This window comes from Panthera uncia (assembly GCF_023721935.1).
Source record: "Panthera uncia isolate 11264 chromosome C1 unlocalized genomic scaffold, Puncia_PCG_1.0 HiC_scaffold_4, whole genome shotgun sequence".
Classification (NCBI taxonomy): domain Eukaryota; kingdom Metazoa; phylum Chordata; class Mammalia; order Carnivora; family Felidae; genus Panthera; species Panthera uncia.
In genome coordinates, this window is record NW_026057585.1 from 97073646 (window position 1) to 97092109 (window position 18464).

At 61.9% G+C, this 18464-nt stretch overlaps 1 protein-coding gene across 1 annotated transcript in view; it reads left to right on the forward strand.

Annotated features, from left to right (window-relative positions):
* CASZ1 (castor zinc finger 1) overlaps nt 1-18464 on the forward strand; it is a 106652-nt gene that overhangs the window by 79671 nt on the left and 8517 nt on the right. Inside the window, exons 4-8 of the mRNA XM_049618123.1 lie at nt 10239-10715; nt 13773-14607; nt 15584-15652; nt 17284-17374; nt 18135-18299. Coding sequence (XP_049474080.1) covers nt 10239-10715; nt 13773-14607; nt 15584-15652; nt 17284-17374; nt 18135-18299 — 1637 coding nt within the window. The remainder of the gene's footprint in view (nt 1-10238; nt 10716-13772; nt 14608-15583; nt 15653-17283; nt 17375-18134; nt 18300-18464) is intronic.

Consider the following 18464-nt stretch of genomic DNA (forward strand, 5'->3'; position numbering starts at 1 on the left):
GTGGGGCCCAGCACGAGTTGGGCCAGCTCATCTCCCCTTCCCAGAGGGCAGAGAGGAAGTTCTTTTCCCGGAGGCCTTACTCCTGCTTAGTAGTGGCCAGTAGCTTCAGGAGAGTTCTCAGGGGTGTGTGGTTCCCCCGGCCACAGGAGCAGGGAGAGGTACCTGCCCAACTGGGAGAGAAGCCCGAGTGGCTGGGGTCCAGCCCCAGGAATCATTAACGGCAGGGTCTGGCGATGCCCACGCCGCTCCCCCAGCCAGGTCCATGCCGGAGTTGGCTGAATGTGACCGAGGCACTGGGCTCCCGGAAGTGCCTGAGGCCAAGCTGGGCTCTGGCCTAGCGAAGCCTCAGCACCGGCTGGGCGGTTTCCTGCCAGCATCAGGCCTTCTCTCCTGCTCATAGGGAACCCCCCCCCCCCACCAGCCTCTCCGGATCCCGGTGGGGCTGGTGGCCCCGCACAGACCCGAATAAGCCCCCTGGGCCCCTCTTCCCCTCCCTCCTGTCTGCCTTCGCTTCCTTACCCGTTAGGCCCGAAGCCTCCCTGGCCCCGTCCCGGCCCCGTCCTCCGTCCCCCCTGGCTCCACAGTCACATTTTGCTGCCAGCACAGGGCACTGAAAATCTGCTGGCACTGCCGAAAACCCTGTGTGCGCTATGACTCCCCAAACATCCCTTTATTTTTATTGTTCTGTTAATTACTGTTTAAACTTTAATAAGTCACTTCGTCAGGAGGGGGGACCTGCCGTGAGCTTTTCTGTGCAAACACGGGCCCGGGAGTGACTCGGGTGTAATATAACCCTTTATGCGATGTGGGAATGTTTAGATTGTAACAGAAACTTGTTATTTTAATGACAGTTCGGGGGGTGGGGGGGAGATCTGAACCCAGAAGAGGAAGAGGGTGGGCTCCCCTTGGGTCCCCACTGAGGGCTGGGGCGGCCTGACCGTGGCGGGCGTGCTCCCTGGCTGCTGCCACCAAGGATGCGGAGGAGCCCTTCCTGGGCTGCCGGGGGGTCAGGCTCACCCAGAGGGAGGGAAGTCTCCCAAGAGATGCTCTGAGACTTGAGGGCAGGAGGGTATCGGGCCCTCAGCAGCCCAGACGGCCAAGGGCCCAAGGAGAGAGCTGGGCTCTTTGGGGGGGGGGGGGGGGGGGGGGGAGGGAAGCAAGACGACCCAGAGTTCCCAGGTCTCGGGAAGGCTGGGCTTTCTGCCCTGCCCACGCCAGCCCCGGGCCAGGGAGGAAGCAGCCTTTCCACCTCCCAAGGCAGGACCCTGCCTGCGGTCACCATCCAGTAGAAGGGCAGGCTCCGCATGCCAGACATGTCACTCGATGCCATCCTGTTTCAGATGAGGACACTGAGGCCCAGGGCAGAGACCTAACTTTCTTAAAATTGGGGGGCCAAGTTTCTGATGTCGACTTGTGTGATTTGGAAGCTGCCAAAGTCCTGGTTGCCCGAGCACGGTATGGAGGGCCAGGCGCGGCCCCGCAGGGTATCCCTTGGGCAGGGCTCACCCCTCGGTCCCTACCCTCCCCCCCACCCCCCCGCATCAGGATGAGAGGGGCTGCAAGGTGAAGAGAACTTAGAAGTACAGTTGTCCCCAAGTCTGGGCATAGGCCACTTGGCCTCTTCTTCACAAGGCCTGGCTCCGTCTTGGGGAGTTGGGGCTTGGGCCCAGGGTAGGGGTGATGGTAGACAGGCCGCCCCCTCTCACTCCAGTGCCCCCTATCCCCTATACCCAGAGGCACTCCTGCCCCAGACCGGCTTCCGGAGCAGGTGACACCTGGACAGGGGGCCTTTCTCCAGCACCTGGGCCTGAGGGTATCTTGGCCAGGTTTCCTACACTGTCTTCACTCCATCCCTCCATCTGTCCATCAGAGCTGAGCTTGTGCTCTGTGCCCCGCACTGGGTGGCAGAAAGGCATGAGCCCTGTGCTTGCCCTCCAGGGCCCATGCCTAGTGGGGCTAGAGAAGCAGTGTGGGGAGAGAGCACGACAAGGGGGACTGTCCCCTGGCCTGCCCGGGTGCTCCCAGCTAGCCAAGGCGGAGAGCCTTGGCTCCCTCTGCTCTCTCCCCTCCCTTGGAGGGCTGCCCGCCCCCCACAAGGGCCCCTCCCCCTGACCTCCTGCGGGCAGGGCCAGAGGTTCAGGGCCCGGGCTCCCCTGAGCGCTGGAGGCGAGAGCCCCCCAGATGGCGGCGGCGTGGGTCACGAATCGCTGAGGTTTTCCTTTTCCGAGCAGCGCGTTTCCCTAAATTGTCTTTGACTGCGTGCATGGGTAATGAAAGTTTATGCCCTTGTTAGAAGGACAGGCGGCCAGTTCCAGTTAGAACTGGGGCTGTCTCCCTGCCAGCCCCCCGCAGCCCCCCTCCCCAGCAGGAGAGGGAGCAGGAGCACAAGTGTGTGTGTGCGTGCGCGCGCGTGCCCGCACACCCTTCCCTGGTGGATGAGAAGGCTGTTAGGGGAAGGGAGAGGGGACAGGGAAAAAAAGAAAAAAAAAATTTCCATATTTGTGTAAGTTGCTTTAAAAGCATTTTATCATGTCATAAAAAAGGGAAAGTACTCTCAGAAATTGATCCTCTCCGCCAGCCCATTGGACAGAAGGACGTTGGGATGTTAATGGCCATCCTGCTCCAGGGTGGCTTATTAAAAAATTTATACATAAATGCTTAAAATTGCATAAATTATTTAAAAAAAACCAACAAAGTAAGCAATTTGAATTCCCTCTTTTCCTCCTCTTCGCTTGGTCCCCCTTCTGCGACCCCCCTTTTCCAGCCCCTCATCCCGGTCCTCCTGGTCCCCGGGTCCCCCCCCCCCCGGCCCCCCCCCCCGGGGGCCCCCCCCCCCCCCCCGCACCCGCTTCTTCCACTTCCCACCGCACCCCTAGCACCCTCCGCCCTGCCCTCCTCTGGGGTTTCCCAGCCTCACCCACAAATTAACGGAACAGCCGGCCCACCACCAAACACTCACATGCACACGCACTAATAAAAACACCACTAATAATGCCCCAAATCGCGAAATTAAATATTAAGGCCAGAGGAGGCGGACGTGGAGCGGTGCCGCTGCCTCCGTAGCCGAACTTGGAGCTGATGGCGTGGAATGTCACCCACACATCCCGGAGACTGGAGTGGGGAGTTTTATGATGGTTTTTCATTGATTTGTTTCCCCAGCGCAGCTGCCGACCTCTATTGAGGGACAAACATAATCAGCACTGACGCAAATTAGATGGTTATTCGTTTTGAAAATTGACAGAAAAACAATAAAAAAGATGAAATGCTCCCAAATCAATAGATATAATGAAATTCAAATAATCCGAGAGATGAGGTCTCCATGGCAACTGATAATGTGGAAAAGAAAACAATTTAATAAAGGACAGACACACTTTGAAAACAGATTGGGCCCAGGGAGGGGGGCGGGCTGGCGGGCGGAGGGCTGGAGCGGGCTGGCGAGTGAAGGATCACTGTCCGTCCCAAGGACACCCGCCATAATTAAGCGAGGCTTTCGGCCCCAGAAAGTGCAGATTCAGGTTTTAATACACAAAATTATTTCAGGAGCAGTGAATCGGAAAGTCGTTTGTAATGACCTTCCTGAGAGGCCCGGGCGCGGGGCATGTTGGAGGCTGGGCGGCCGGGCCGGCTGAGTTATGGCATATTTGTGTTTTTATAGTGCGGAGGGGAGGGGGGGGGGGGGGGGGGGGGAGAAGGTTAAACAGTATTTACAGCTCAGTTGTTTTCAGAGAGGAAAGAGAAATAGAGTTCACGGGAGATGCGGCGGGCAGGCGGGCGGGTGAGCCAGGAGGCCTCCGGGGCGAGGTGGGAGAGGTGGGCCCCGGGCAGGCCTTCCACCCTGGGGCTGCCTTGCCTTGTCTTGGGGATCCACAGAGGGTGCCAGGGGAGGCCTGTCCCACTCGGGTGCCTGGTGTGGCCCAGCTGGTGGGTCCTTCCAGGCCTGGGGCCCTCTCTGGGGATGGGGTGGGAGCCTGTGTCCGAGCTCTGTGCGCCCGGCCGCACGTACTCCGGTCAGAAGGTGGGGTGTTCCTGCGGAAGAGCGGCTCTGGACGCCCAGCTAGCCTCAGCACCCTCCGAGGCAGCCGGCCGCTCCTTTGGACGGGGCTACCCTTCTTGAGCCGCGTGTTGCGTCTGGGGTGTGCCCGGCCTCGGGCACGGCTGGTGAATACCTAGGGAACCGCAGCATGCCCCGCTGCGGGGGCCTGCAGCCCACAGCCTCCCTGCCTCTTTCCTCTGGCTCCACCTCCCTGCCGAGGGCTCACCTTGGGCACACAAAAGGGGAAAGCTCGGTCCTTTGGGTTTGCAGTGGCAGGGGCCACAGAGAGGGGAGGGGACCAAGCAGAGACGCTCCACAGCCCTCGAGAGCCACTTGGCTGGCCAGAGCAGCTCAGGCACGAGAGCCCGGCCCTGGGGGCCCTTTGGAGGCTCCCCTCCCTCAGGCTCCGACTCCCTTTCGGCCGCGGGAACCCTGCTGGTGCTGTGTTACCGTGACCACACTCGGCGTTGCCAGTTTCCGGGCCGTTCTGCATGTGCACGTGTGAATTATAATATGATTGTACAAACACGGAGACGCCCGAGTGTGCGCGCGCGTGCACGGTCTGTGTGTGTGCCGTATGTGTGTGTTTTAAATCTCCCCTGGGTGGTAACTCTTTTTTTCTCCCCTTCCTGTTTGGCTGTGACCTGGGGGAGATTGATAGCCAGCCTGTGCGGTGGATGTTAACAGTTCCCCTGATTTATAGAGTTACTTACGCTAAGTGAGGCCACTTAGACGCGTCTGGATAGTAAACCTTTTAACTGGACTAAAAAATCATAATAAATAAATAAACAAAGGGGGGCAAGTAGGGCCCAGCAGCCTGGCCCCCCCACTTCCCGTCTTAGAGCTGTTGGGGACCAGGGGGCCTGGCTGAGAGTCCTGGGGAGCAGTGACCACTCTCCTACCTACACAAGCTGGGCGGCCCTTCTGTTCTGAGCTGGGAGGGGAGGGCTCAGGCCCAAGAGAGAAGGACACCCTTTCCTATGGGACAGGTCTTGGCTGGGGTAGGGGGTCACAGCTGGAGGAGATAGGGGAGTTAACACAGAAATTGGCTGGTGGGGCAGGTGAGGAGAGAGATGGGAAGGATGGTCGGGGAGCTTGGGGGGAGCACGTGTCTCTAGGGACCCTTCCTTGCTTCCCAGACTCGCTGTTCCTGTGGCACCTGGACTTTTCACCACAGTGATTACGCTTATGGTGACTTGAACATCTGTCCCCTTGTCTAAATTGAGCTGCCCGTGGTGGCAGGAGCCAGGACAGTCTGTCTTGCTCTCATGCTGTCCTCAGGATTGAGCCCAGGGCCTGGCCTGTAGAAGGAGCTCAGAGGGTGTCTTGAATGAACATAGATGCATCACTTGAAAACTGGGGCCTGTCAAGTTCAAGTTCTTAGGGATGGCAGGGTGGAAGCTCCGACATTGCCACCACCCCAATTGGGAGGCTGGGGAGCGGGGAGGGGGGCGTGTGGGGTGTTAGACCGTGGCCTTGGGCGTCCGAGCCCCATGGGAGTCCGATTCCAGCACTGACACTGAGTGACCGTGGGCAGTTACCAATCTCACCAGGCTCTCTCTGCTTCCTCATCTGGAAATGGGGACAGGTCAACAGCCTCATGGAGATGTTGGGGGGGTGGTGTCACTGAAGTTGACATCAGGAAGTGTTCAGCACGGTCTCCGGTACAGGGGAGGTGTTCAGAGGGTGCCAGCCGCCCTGTCACTCTGGGCCGTGCCACAGGGCGGCCACCAGTGGCCTGGCAGTGTCTGTGGCCCCTGAGCTGCCTGGCAGCAGGCAGGGGGGCCCCGGAGCATCCCTACCCCAGGGGACCGGTGCCTGGCCCCTGCCTCCCCACCTCCTGATATACAGCGGGCATTAGGCTGCCCAAAGGGGACACTGCATCCTTAGGAAGAAATATGTCCTCATTTTTCTTAAACACCGTTTCCACTGAGTGAAATGTTTAGAAGGGACGCACAGGGAGAACTTTATTTCCTACCAGGGAGTTCAGAGCCACCAGGCAGAGCCCATAAAGCACCCGGAGCCTGGTAGCTGACAGGCCGCCCGGCCCCGAAACACATTACTCACAAGTGGGGGGGGGGGCTGCTGCCAGGCCTGCCAGGCCCCCAGGGACTGCCCCCCCACCCAGGGCAGAACAAGCAACTTCGAGCCCCAGGCAGTGGGCACTGGGCACTGGAGCCTCTCGACCCCTTGACACAGGCTGCCCGGGGCAGGGGAGGGTCTGGCCTCAACCTGGCAAGGAGGTGGAGCCATTCCAGCCACCCCCGACCCCTTCATCCCCAGAGATCAGGGACAGGGGGCCCAGGTGCGGTGGTAGGAGCCCCCCTGTCTCCCCCATAACTGGCAGGAGCCCTGGCCTTCCCCAGCCTTTGGAGGGAGTGATGAGGTTCCTGCCATAACGGGCCCTTCTCCCGAGGCCCTCCCTTCATTTGATTTCTGAAGCTGGCTGATTTGAATATTTATAAATATCAGTAAATTATTTATTGTAGCAATCTGCTGCACCATTTTACCCATCGCAGTTAACACTTTAGGGGGCTCCGTGTTATGGGAACCAGGAGAGGGAGTGAGGAGGAGATGGGAAGAGAGGCCTGGGACTTCCTACAGCCCACCCAGAAGCCTTAACTGGGGACACGGTGGCTGCCCAGCTCCTGGCAGAGCCCGGGCCCCTTGTGAGCCTGGGCTCTGGGTGTCTTCACGGCTCCAGGATCAGTTGCCTCTTCTGTCAAATGGGATGATGACAGTGCCTGCTTCACGGGGTCATCACGAGGCATCAGGAGACCGTACCTGGAGATGTGCATGGTCTGGTTTTTGCCCCTCCTTTCCTCCACCCTGAGCAGGATCTGTTCAGCTTACACAGGAGAACTGCTTGCAGGGGGCTGGTTGAGTTTGGAGCCCTGGGAGAGGAGGTCGGAAGACCTGGGAAGGGGTCGTTTGTTGCTGAGTGGACAGCCTGCCCCCAGCCCAGCCCAGCCCCCCAGCCTCTCTGGTGTCCCCTCTTTCTTCTGGCCCCAGTGAAGTTTCCTGGTCTTGGGATCTTGTGCCTAGAGGTGCACCACACCTGCTTGCTTGTCCCTCTCAGGGCTCAGCTGCCTTCTTCCAGGTCCTTGCTTGCCAGAACCCTCTCGCCTTACAGTCCTGTGGCCCTTTCCCAGGGCGGGAGCCTGCCTGGGGCCCTTTCACCAACAAGCGGGAGAGCCAGGCTATGCCCTCATGCTGTGCCACCTCCTGGGGCTCACCCCACTGATGCGGAGGCACCGGGGCCAGAGACTAGAAGCTAGGAGAGCCCTTGGGCCGGCTGCTCACGTGCGGGTACCCGTCACTCCGTTCCCCAGTTTCCCCTGTTTCCCCCAGCCTGACTGGGGCTCACCTCCGCTGCCCCGCCCCTTGCCTCCTTTCTGGAGCCCGGCCCTGGGTAAGCGGTGCAGGACTCCCCTCGCCTTCCCACCCCCTGGCCCAAGCCTGCCTCCTGGGCAGTATTGTTCCCAGAGGAAGTGTCCAGTGTAAATAGAGCAGCGGGCAGGCTGGTGGCGGGAAGGAGATGAAAGGGGCAGTGACAGGGCCGGGGACGGATGGCTTCCTCCCATTGAGGCCCGGCCACGGCGTTTATATTTTAGGGAAGAAAGTCGGGGGAATGTTTACATGGACAGGAGCCTGGGGTCAGACCACGAGGGGGGTAGTCTGTACGTCCCAGCGCCCTGATGGAGGGGGAGGGGAGGAGGACCCCACGGAGTGGGCCGGAAGGCGGATGGGCGAGCAGCTCGGACCTTGGCTCCTTCATACTCCCCACCCGCTGCCCTAGCCTCTGCCTCCTGCCCTGCACCCCAGGCCCACACGCCTTCTCCACCTCTACCCCTGGGACCGGCAGTAGAGTCAGAGGGAGGGCAACATCTGGAAGGCAGGTGGGCTGGGGCAGAGCGGCAGCTGGAGGGCAGGTGTGGGGGGTGTGGGCGGAGCAGAGGGGCCTGTGGGCGGGGGGTGGGCCCTGGGTGCACAGCTGCATCACAGCTGGTGGGGGCCCAGGAGGGACCGAGCCAGGCACACGCCGGAGAGAAGGAGGGGGTGGGCTGGCCTGGGTGGGCCCAAGTGCCTCGAGGCTCCAGGATGGGTGGGAGCCCAGGGAGGGGGTGTCACCAGCAGCAAGTGCAGCCCTGGGAGTTTCTGCTTCCCTCTTCCTTGGGATAAATATTTATAGATCCATTTGCTGTCTCCCTTACACACTTGGCTGCTTACCTCCTGGTAAAAATAGAGCAGGCTCCCCCACTCTCCTCTTCCCGTCCCCACCAGGGCAGGGGACCAAGGGGGCCAGGTGAGGCCTGCTCCCTGTAGGTCTGCTGGAGCAAGCTTGGTGTCGTGCAGCCTGGCAGCTGGCCCAGAGGTTGGGTGGGATGCTGTGACTAGGGGAACCATCACTGAACTTTGGAGAACCCACATCAGCACTTGGAGGCCTGGGTGTGGGCAGCACAGACTTGGAGATGCGGATGAACTTGGGCAGAGTAGGCCCATGGCCTGGGCCAGGGTAGGGCCCGGCAGAGCCAGGGCCCCAAGACTGGGCCGACTGGTGTGAGCCAAGCAGACCCTTCTGGGGCAGTCGGCTGGCTGGACTGGGCTGGGGCCAGTGAGTCCCTGGGCCAGGTGAGGCCATACACACTGGCAGCTGGTTTCGAGGCAGGTCTGGGGCCGCTGGGCAGACCACCTGTCTGTACGAGCCGAGTCTCCTTGCAGGACAGGGTCCCCAGGCAGGCAGGGGTGGCCGTCCTGTGTGAGCATGCCTGTTGGTGGGCTTTCGTGTGTGGGGGTCCGCAGGGTGTTGATCTATTCTAGGGAAGCCCCTTCTGCCCATGGCCCTGGAAGCCGAGCCCCTGCCCTCACTCGGCCTTTTGACCAATGTGGGTGGAGACTCAGACACACCCATTCCTCTGCTGGGGGACACACGAGGGAGCCCTGCCACTGAGAGGCTCCCGCGGGGCCCCCTGTGCTCAAATCGGCTGAGGCCGTCTGCCATGCACACCGCAGGGTCTGGCACACGATAGGAGCCAACTAAACGGACAGATGGAAAGGTGGAGGACAGGCAGACATATACACAAAATGTGTATGTGTGTCCACCCTTGGCCTTGGTGGCAGGTCCCAGGCTGTGTGGTGAGTGGACCCGCCGTGTGCTCCCGACCCTGGAACCCTGGGCGCCCCCGCTCAGCAGCCGTGAGGGAGGTGGCGAGACCCCGGCAGCCGCGTTAAAGAGTTTCTGTCGGGCTGCCGTGTCGTTCAGGAACAGCAACTGCAGCTTCTGGGCCTTCCGTTGGGGATCTGAGAAAGCCCAGCCTGTTCCAGCTGTGGCTTCTCGGGGCTGGGAAGTGGGCTTTCTGGAGTCAGCCAGGCCTCTGAGGGAAGGAGCTGTGGCTGTGGCAGAGAGGGCAGAGTGGGATCCTCGGACAAGGATGAGCGGTTCTTGGAAACACTGTGAGCAGTTCTGCCCTTGAGTGGCCCTGATTGAGGCTTGAGGAAAGGAAATGGCCAGAGAAGACAAAAGAGGGGAGTGAGGGAAAGCGGAGGCCTTCAGAGGGCCCTCGGCGGCCGGGAGAACGGGAAGAGATGCCACGGCTCTCCAGTGAGCAGAAGTAGGAGTCAGGTGGGGTCCAGGGACCAAGTCTGGCAGGGGGGTTGCCAGGGACGAGACACTCAGAGGGGGAAGGGTCCCAGCCACTAGTGGCCGGGACAGTAGGGCAAGAGGCTGGCTCGGGCCGGTCCCTGGCTCTGGGTGGTCTCCTCCCCACGGGGCAGGCCACGGCGGGGCTCGGTGTGTGCCCGCCTTGAGCGCCCGCCTTGAGTGCCCGCCTCTCAGAAGAGGAATTTAGGGCCAAGCAAGTGTAGGGAACGCTTCCGGGAACCAGGTGCTGAGAAGCCTGCCCCTCGTGTTTGAGGAGTCGTTCATTCATTCGTTCGTTCGTATGTTCATTTCCAAACCGTCCTGAACCACCCAGTGCACGCCGGCCTCGGTGCCAGGCTCTAGGGATGGAGCGCTGGGCGAGCAGGGCCGCTGGAGCTCACAGTCTGGTGAGGGGCGCAGACATCCTCCCCCCCCCACCGCTGCCCCCAGCCAGGGGCAGTGTGAGGAAGGTGGGATCCGGAAAACCTAGGGCCTAGTGGGGGGGGGGGGGTTGGCCGCCAAGGTGGTGGCCGCACCCTCTGACCTCTCCCTCCACCCCCGCAGCTGAAGGCACCCGGTGCACCGACCCGCCCGCAGGCAAGCCCGCGATGGCGGCCAAGCGCAAAGGCGGCCTGAAGCTCAACGCCATCTGCGCCAAGCTGAGCCGCCAGGTGGTGGTGGAGAAGGGGGCAGAGGCGGGCCCTCAGCCCGAGGGCAGCCCGCTGCGGCCACGGGACCGAGAGGCCGGCGTGGCCCGGGGCGTCCGCAGCGAGGAAGACAAGAGGCGGGCGGTGATCGAGAAGTGGGTCAACGGCGAGTACAGCGAGGAGCCCGCGCCCGCGCCCAGCCTGGGGCGGATCGGCCGCGAGGGCCTGGAGCTGCCGCCCGAGGGCGTCTACATGGTGCAGCCCCAGGGCTGCAGCGACGAGGAGGACCACGGCGAAGAACCCCCCAGGGATGGCGGCGGCGTCGCGGAGGAGAAGGAGTCTGACGGGGCGGCCTCCAAGGACGACAGCGGCCCCAGTACCAAGCAGGCTTCGGGTAGGTGCCTGAAGCCCCGGACAGACAGCCGCACGGACAGATGGCATAGCCCGTGGCGGGGCGGGCAGCAGGGAAGGAGTAGGGGGTCCGCAGAGCGTGCCCGCTTCCCCCACTCGTGCTCCGTGTCCCGGCACCTCATCCAGCCCCACGAGGCCTGGGGCCGAGGTACTGGCGCGAACAGGGAAGACTTGCTCAGGGCCGGAGGGAAGCGCTCCAGGTGTGAGCCGGGCTGGGGGCGGCTGTGAGCATGGGGGGCCTGAGGAGGTGAGGGATGGCTGTGCGGGCCGTGGGACTGTGTCTCCACCCCTGCATCACAGGAGCCTGCGGGGTCAGCCCTAGAGCCACAGGAGCAGAGCTCCGGGATAGACCTGTTCTGGCAGCCTCCTCCCCTGCCCCTTCCCGGAATCCTTCTCCTTCCCAGGGACACCGGCTCTGCTAGGCAGGACCTCTCAGGGGCGAGGCACAGGGCCTCAGGATGGCTCAGCCCGGCCCGCAGATCCCGTTACAGCCACCTGCCCCGGACGCGCTCCTCTGGCTGACCTCTTTCCCACGAGGTGGCTGAGGCCTGGCTTTTCTGCTGTCTCCTTGTCCTTATGACTCACAGCAGCCCCGAGCTTCTCACACTCCAGGGAGGGAGGGCCTGCGGTTTTGGGTGGAAGGGGGTCACCGTGGCTAGGATGGAAGCCCGGGTGCAGGGCCTTTTCTCCAGCTCCTAGCCTCCTTCTCAGGCCTGTGCCCGGTGCCCCGAGCCTCCCCTGCCTGCTCCCCTATCCCCTTCCCCCTGCAGCGAGGGGCGCATCTCCTCCCTGCGCGGGGAGCCCTGCGCAGCCACATAATTATGCATATAAGATATAAACAGAGCTGTTTAATTATCCTTCGCCACATCAGTGACAGAGTAATTAACAAACATTGCAAGATCAATGAGGAAAAGTGTGACCTTCAGTTTCCTCTGATAGGAAAAGCCCTTGCCGTTCCCAGACACAAGGTGATTGTGCTGAGCCAGAGGAGAGGGAGGGACGGGGACAAGGGCCGCTGTCCCTTCAGGGGCCCGCCCCACCCCCCCCAGGCCCAGCCCTGCCCTGACCCCTGCCTTCTCTCACCCCAAATGGAGAGCTGGGACAGTAGGAGGCAGGACCGGGACTGCCAGTGGCCTCGTGACCTGGGCATCGCCCCGTCTGACACCTGGGGCAGCCTGCTCAGCCCTGGGCACCAGAGGAAACCAGCTGGAGCCCTAGCCACCGCCAGGCTCAGACCACCTTCTCTGGGCCGGGGGGCTCAGGAATGCAGGCCTCTGGGCTGCCTCAGACCCCCACCCAGCCCCCTCCCTCCTCTAAGCTGCCTGCCCTTCAAAGCCTTCTGTCTCTCTGCCATATATAGTGAGGGCTCAGCTGCCTCCTGCTATTTTTAGCCCCTTTCCCTGGTCCCTGAGCCACTGAATCTAGCAGCCAGAGCCCCCTCCTCCCAGGCTGGGCCCCCAACCCCATGTAGCTTGAGGTCAGGACAGTGGCCCACCGGCCACCCTGTCCCAGGGAACAGCCATCTGTTGGCTCCCGGGGTCACTCTGCCCACCTGGGGTACCAGGTGCCACCTGTGACTGTCCTCTTCCTACACCGACCCGATAGGTTGCGATGAGGGTTGGGAGGCGACCCTCATCTGCCACCCTGCTGGGGTCCTGGGCCTCCCACCCCTTCTTCAGCCATGCCTTCCCCCTGGCTGTGCTGTTAGGACTCCCAGCCTGGGGCCCTGCTGCTCTGAGTGAACGTGCCCGACTTTCTGGGCTCAGAAAGGAATGGAGAAAACATGTGTGTCCCTGGGGCCCATGTGGGTCTCACCCTCCTATGTGCGCCCACCCCTGATCCAGGCCAGAGCCCACAGTAGGTGTTTCGTGAGTGTTCTGCACGAGAATGAGTAAGCCTGTGTGTGCTGGGGGGTCACACATCTGCTGTGGCAAAGGTCATGTGTGCAAGGACGTGGGGCTCCAGAGAAGAACCCCAGGCAGAATGGGATCATCTTGCCTCCGCCATCCTGAGGCTCATCCTGGGCAGATGGGTGTGGGGTTTGGGTGGTTCGTGTCCATGTGTGTGTGTTTGTGGGGTTGGGAAGGTAGCTAGGGGATGTGCGTGTATGTGTGTGTGTGTGCGTGTTTTCTCACGTCCCTGTGGGGAGGCCGCTCCGGGATCTCTGTGTGCCCCGGAGTGGACACAGGTAGAGCCTGTACACAGGCTGTCCTCGGTCCCCTGCCTGGGGCCAGTAGGGCCAGCCTCCCAGGCAGACTGTCCTCAGGGTGGCCACCTTTATGAGCGGGCACGAGGATGACGGGGAGGTTCGTAGGACTCCTCACGTCATAATTCTTGACTGGGGCAAGGGGCCTCGAGTGAGTCTGAACAAATGCTTTGGCAAGGCCCCTGCCCCCTCAGCCTTGTGGTCTGGGACCCTCAGTATGTGGGGGGCCGGTGGAGCCGGGGGGCCAGCTCCTGGTGAGGCCTGGGGTAAGCCCTCTACGTCCCAGGGATGAGGGCCTGTGTGTCTGCTTGTGGGGGTCAGGGAGAGTCCTCCAGACAGGCTCAGCCAGGCCCACCCCCAACCCTCAGCCCCTGGGGTCCCTCCTGACTGCCCAGCTGCCGGCCCACATCCTTACCTGTCCCCAGCCCCCGTGTCACCCCACCCTTGGGAGGCAGGTTGGGATCTGGCCTTACTTCCAGTAAAGTGACTTCTCTTTCATATTAGGCCAAGGCGAGAGAGAGGAGACATTTATGAAACTTTGTTTAATGTACTGAAAAGCCATCGGCCAGAACATTTAGGAAATTGATTTTCCTGGCATTGATGAACTCGTTTTATTTTACCCCGGTATTAATTACTTTTTTTTTAAACAAATTAATTTAAGAGTCGTAAAACCTAACAAGTGAGCCAAATGTCCATAGATCATGTCATGCTCCGCCCCCTCCCCATGCCAGCCTCCTCCCTCTGTGGGTGGGGGCCCACGGGGAGGGGGTGCCCCCTGTCCCTTGGCTACCCTGCTCCCTCCCAGAGGTGACCGGCCTCTCCCCACTGCTGCAGGAGAGGCCTCCTCACTCCGGGACTACGCGGCTTCCACTATGACCGAGTTCCTCGGCATGTTTGGCTACGATGACCAGAACACGAGGGACGAGCTGGCCAGGAAGATCAGCTTCGAGAAGCTGCACGCAGGCTCCACCCCCGAGGTGGCCACCTCCTCCATGCTGCCCGCCTCCGAGGATGCCCTCAGCAAGCGGGCGCGCTTCTCCAAATACGAGGAGTACATCCGCAAGCTCAAGGCCGGCGAGCAGCTCTCCTGGCCGGCCCACGGCACCAAGGCTGAGGAGCGGGCGGGCAAGGACGTGGTGGGGCCCCTGCCCGGCCTGCGGCTGCCCAGCAGCACGGCGCACCTGGAGACCAAGGCCACCATCCTGCCCCTGCCCTCACACAGCAGCGTTCCCATGCAGGGCCTGGTGGCCCGCACCTCCAAGTACGACTTCTTCATCCAGAAACTGAAGACGGGCGAGAACCTGCGGCCCCAGAACGGGAGCACCTACAAGAAGCCATCCAAGTACGACCTGGAGAACGTCAAGTACCTGCACCTCTTCAAACCCGGGGAGGGCAGCCCCGACATGGGCGGGGCCATTGCCTTCAAGACGGGCAAGGTGGGGCGCCCCTCCAAGTACGACGTCCGGGCCATCCAGAAGCCGGGCCCCGCCAAGGTTCCGCCCACCCCCAGCCTGGCTCCTGCACCCCTCCCCAGCGTGCCCAGTGCTCCCAGCGCCCCTGGGCCAGGGCCCGAGCCGTCTGCCTCCCTGCCCTTCAACACTCCCGAGTACCTGAAGTCGACCTTCTCCAAAACAGACTCCATCACCACGGGGACCGTCTCCACTGTCAAGTAAGGGCGCCCATCCTGAACTCGGGACTAGAGTGGCCACTTCTCTGTCCCTGAAGCCCATGCTCGTGGACGCATCCACTCGTACACATCCACCGTGCGGCCAGCTTAATACACGCACTGGCTCTCACATGCTTCTGCACATGCGCATGCCTGCGTGTGCACACACGTGTACACACACACACACACACACACACACGGCCTGCGTAACCACCCACGCCCAGCACGCGACACATCTTGCAGTGTGCACACGCGCGTCACACGTCAGGTATTCCCGTGCATGTGCTCATCTGCTAACACGCGTACCAGGGACTGCTGTAACCCCCATTTGCCAGTGACAGGCTTTCTGTGCCTCAAATGCAGCCTTGGGGTTGGCTGGGAAAGCCCTAGTCTGGGGTTAGGGCTCTGGGCTCCAAGCCGGTCACCGTGGCTCCCAGGTTCAGGGCCTGGGCCGTGGGGAAGGCAGCAAGAGAAGGCAGGAGTCTGGGGGCACACTCATCACTAACCCCCAGGCAACGGTCAGATTATCTGTGGATCAATTGTGTGGGGTTCCCACACTCCCTTCCCCCTTGAGGCAGAGCCAAAAACCTGGAGCAGATCTAGGGAGCTGCCCGCTGGCCTGGGAGGGGGGCTTTTCTGATCAAATGACCCCACCTTCTCTTGCTCCTTCCCCAGTGGTCTTCCCAGCATCCTGCTGACTCCCGGTATGCAACGGGGGCCAGGCCCCAGCTTCCAAGGCTTCCTAGCTAGGCCCGTGCCAGCTTGGGATGGCCCGACCCTTGCCGGAGTTGGGCTAATTGAACCTGTGCCAAGGTTCCGCCAAAGGGCTTTCCAGTCCCACCTTGAGGGCCTCAGAGCACAACAGAGCAAGAGAGGGAAGGGCCAGGGCCCCAGGACAGGGAGCTGCCCCCTAGACACTTCTGGGGTGTGAAGTTACCCCTGTCGGCTAATCGGCTGTGCCCCGTGTGTCTCTCGCCAGGAACGGATTGCCCACAGATAAACCAGCTGTCACCGAAGATGTAAACATTTACCAGAAATATATTGCCAGGTAGGCCCCTGGGGAGGAGACTGCCCTGGAGAGGTGGTGGGATGGGGCCAGGAATGCCTGGGGACCCTGGGACCACAGGCCCATCTGACCGCTAGTGCCCGAGTGCCTACTGCTTCCCTACCTCTATGCGCCCATGCCCTCAAATTCCCCGGAGGGACTGGGTCCCATCTCAGCCCCTGCCCCTTGATGTGACCTGGGCCACACGCCCTGAAGCAGCTTGTACCCTAGGCAGGGCCAGGGTGCCCAAAGGGGCCTGATGGCGGGGCCTGGCCGCAGGTGAGCACTGAGCTCCCGCCACGGCTCATACAGAGTCTGGGGTGGGATTCAGGCCAACGTGGAGCCGCTGGGGATGAGAGGAGGTGTGCGCAATTATCCTCTCTGACATGGCCTCCGTGTGCTCCCTGGGCCGGGCCTTGACCCTCACCTCCTGACCGCAGACCTGCCCTCTTACACTTTTAAGGCCACACGATGGGTGGGTAAAGAACCTTCGCCTCGATGGAGGCCCCCAAATCCGGCCCCTTGCTGCCAACACCCGATGGGGCAGCCCAAGGGGCGAGCTGTGCCCCAGCCTGTGTCTTGCTGCTGATCTTCTAGGTTCTTCCTGTCCCTCTCTGTCTTTTCAGCTTTGTTCCAATCTCTTTATTATTATTATTATCATTATTATTAGTGCCTCAGCAGATGGCCTTTTTGGCAGCTTCAGCTTAAATATTTATTTGCAAGTGGTTCTCCCTTTACAAAGGGGTCTCTCCCTCTGTCTCTCTCTGTCTCTGTGTGTGTGTGTGTGTGTGTGTGTGTGTGTGCACGCGTGTCCCACAGTCTGAGGCCAGCCTCCTCCCCAGTTGTCCTAGCAGGCTCTCCCCAGAGCCGCCTCCCCAGGGTAGCCATCGCCGAGCCTGAGAACCACAGCCCAGTGGCACTGGGGCCTGGAGAAGGTCGGGGTTTCTGAGAGGCGGGCAGTGGCCAGGCAGCATGGGGCTCCCGACTGCGGACTTGGCTGGAGAGCTCACTCCCTGCCGCAGGAAGCCGAACAGATGCTGTGCTTTAAAAATTCATAACCCTGGGCCATTTCAAGTGTCAGGAAAGCCCAGGACAGAGAGAGGCTTTAACACCTCTCAGCAGCGGGGCCCTGGGCTGGCCCAGCCAGTGTCTCCAGCACCTGGCTTCACTCTGGGTGCGGGGCCGGCGGGCGGCACCTGCAGGAAAGGCAGTCACCCTGGGGGCTCCTGCCCTCACCGCCTCATCCCATCCCATCCCAGGCCTCCTCCCTGTCTCTGCTCTGCCGTCTGGCCCGCCCCAGCTTCTTCCTCCCCACCTTGGTGCCAGGCCTGTGTGCCTCACTGCGTCCTCATTCCCGAGGCAGGCAGGACAAGTCTGCAGTTCAGTGGTCCTAGGATTCCCAACAGGCCTGATCACTCACCCTGGCCTCTGCCACTTCACCCCCACAGACCACCTCTGCCCCCCATACCCCTACAAAGGGCTCAGGGCCCCTGAACCCCAGCAGCGCTTCCCCAGGGTATGGGCACATATTTTCTCTGCTGCTCTGGCAGCAGAGTCCTCCCTGGGAAGGGAGGGAAGAGTCCTCCCTGGGGCTGATGCCCAGAGAGGGCTGAGCCCACCCTTCCTCTCTGCAGGTTCTCCGGCAGTCAGCACTGTGGCCATATCCACTGCGCCTACCAGTACCGTGAGCACTACCACTGCCTTGATCCGGAGTGCAACTACCAGGTAGGGCCTTGTGGGCACCAGCCCCGCCCCTGCGGGCTGGCCCATCGGTGGGGGAGCCTCTCGGCAGTGGGACGGGGGTGTTCAGTTCTGCCGAGGCCGCCTGAGCTTAACTCACGCAGACAGAGAACCCAGAAAACTACTAGCCCAACAGGCATTTGATAGGGTCTGGAGCCACCTGCTTCCCTGGGATGATCATTCAAGCTCCCTTCCCTGGGAGCCCCACCCCCCACCCCCCACCCGCGCCCCAGGGCCTCGGCACCTTGTCTGACTCTTCTCGGTGTCCTCCTGCCCCGTCTAGTAGATGATAACGCTGAGGGGCAGAGAGATCATCACTTACGGTCAAAGCCACCTGTGATAAATGCAGAGCAGGTGAACAAGAGGGAAACGCAGCCAGTGTGCCCAGGGCTGTCCCCTCTTGCTCATCAGGGAGCCCAAGCTGGCGGCACAGCCCATAGGTGACACTGGGCAAAATGAGCTGTCCCCTGTCAGAGCCGCTGCCTTAAGGGCCTGGCCAGATTCATCTCCTCTGCTCCTGGGCATGAGCGCTGGGAGCCCGGCGGGAGGTCACAGAAGGCCCTGTGGCTCTGGGACTTGGGATTGCTCTGTCTGTGGTCCCCTGTGCTGGCCTGGGCGCCACCCGGCTGCCTCGACCCCAGGCAGGATTATTTCCAGGGAGAGCCAAGTGGGCGGGGGGCGGGGGGGGGCAGTGCTCTGGGCGAGGGGCTGGCCCAGGCCCCCGCCAACTCGTGCTCTCCTGCAGAGGTTCACGAGCAAGCAGGATGTGATCCGGCACTACAACATGCACAAGAAACGCGACAACTCCCTGCAGCACGGCTTCATGCGCTTCAGCCCGCTGGACGACTGCAGCGTCTATTACCACGGCTGCCACCTCAACGGGAAGAGCACCCACTACCACTGCATGCAGGTGCCAGGGGCAGGGCCACCCAGGGCCCGGGGCCTGGCTCGGGGGCGGGGGCGCGGGCGGCTGCGGGGGGCAGCAGGCGAGCGCAGGGAGTCCTGGGGGCGTGGGCCCCGGGCGGTGTCTGGCAGGGCCAGGGCGGGGCCGTCCCCATGGCCATACTTGGTGCGG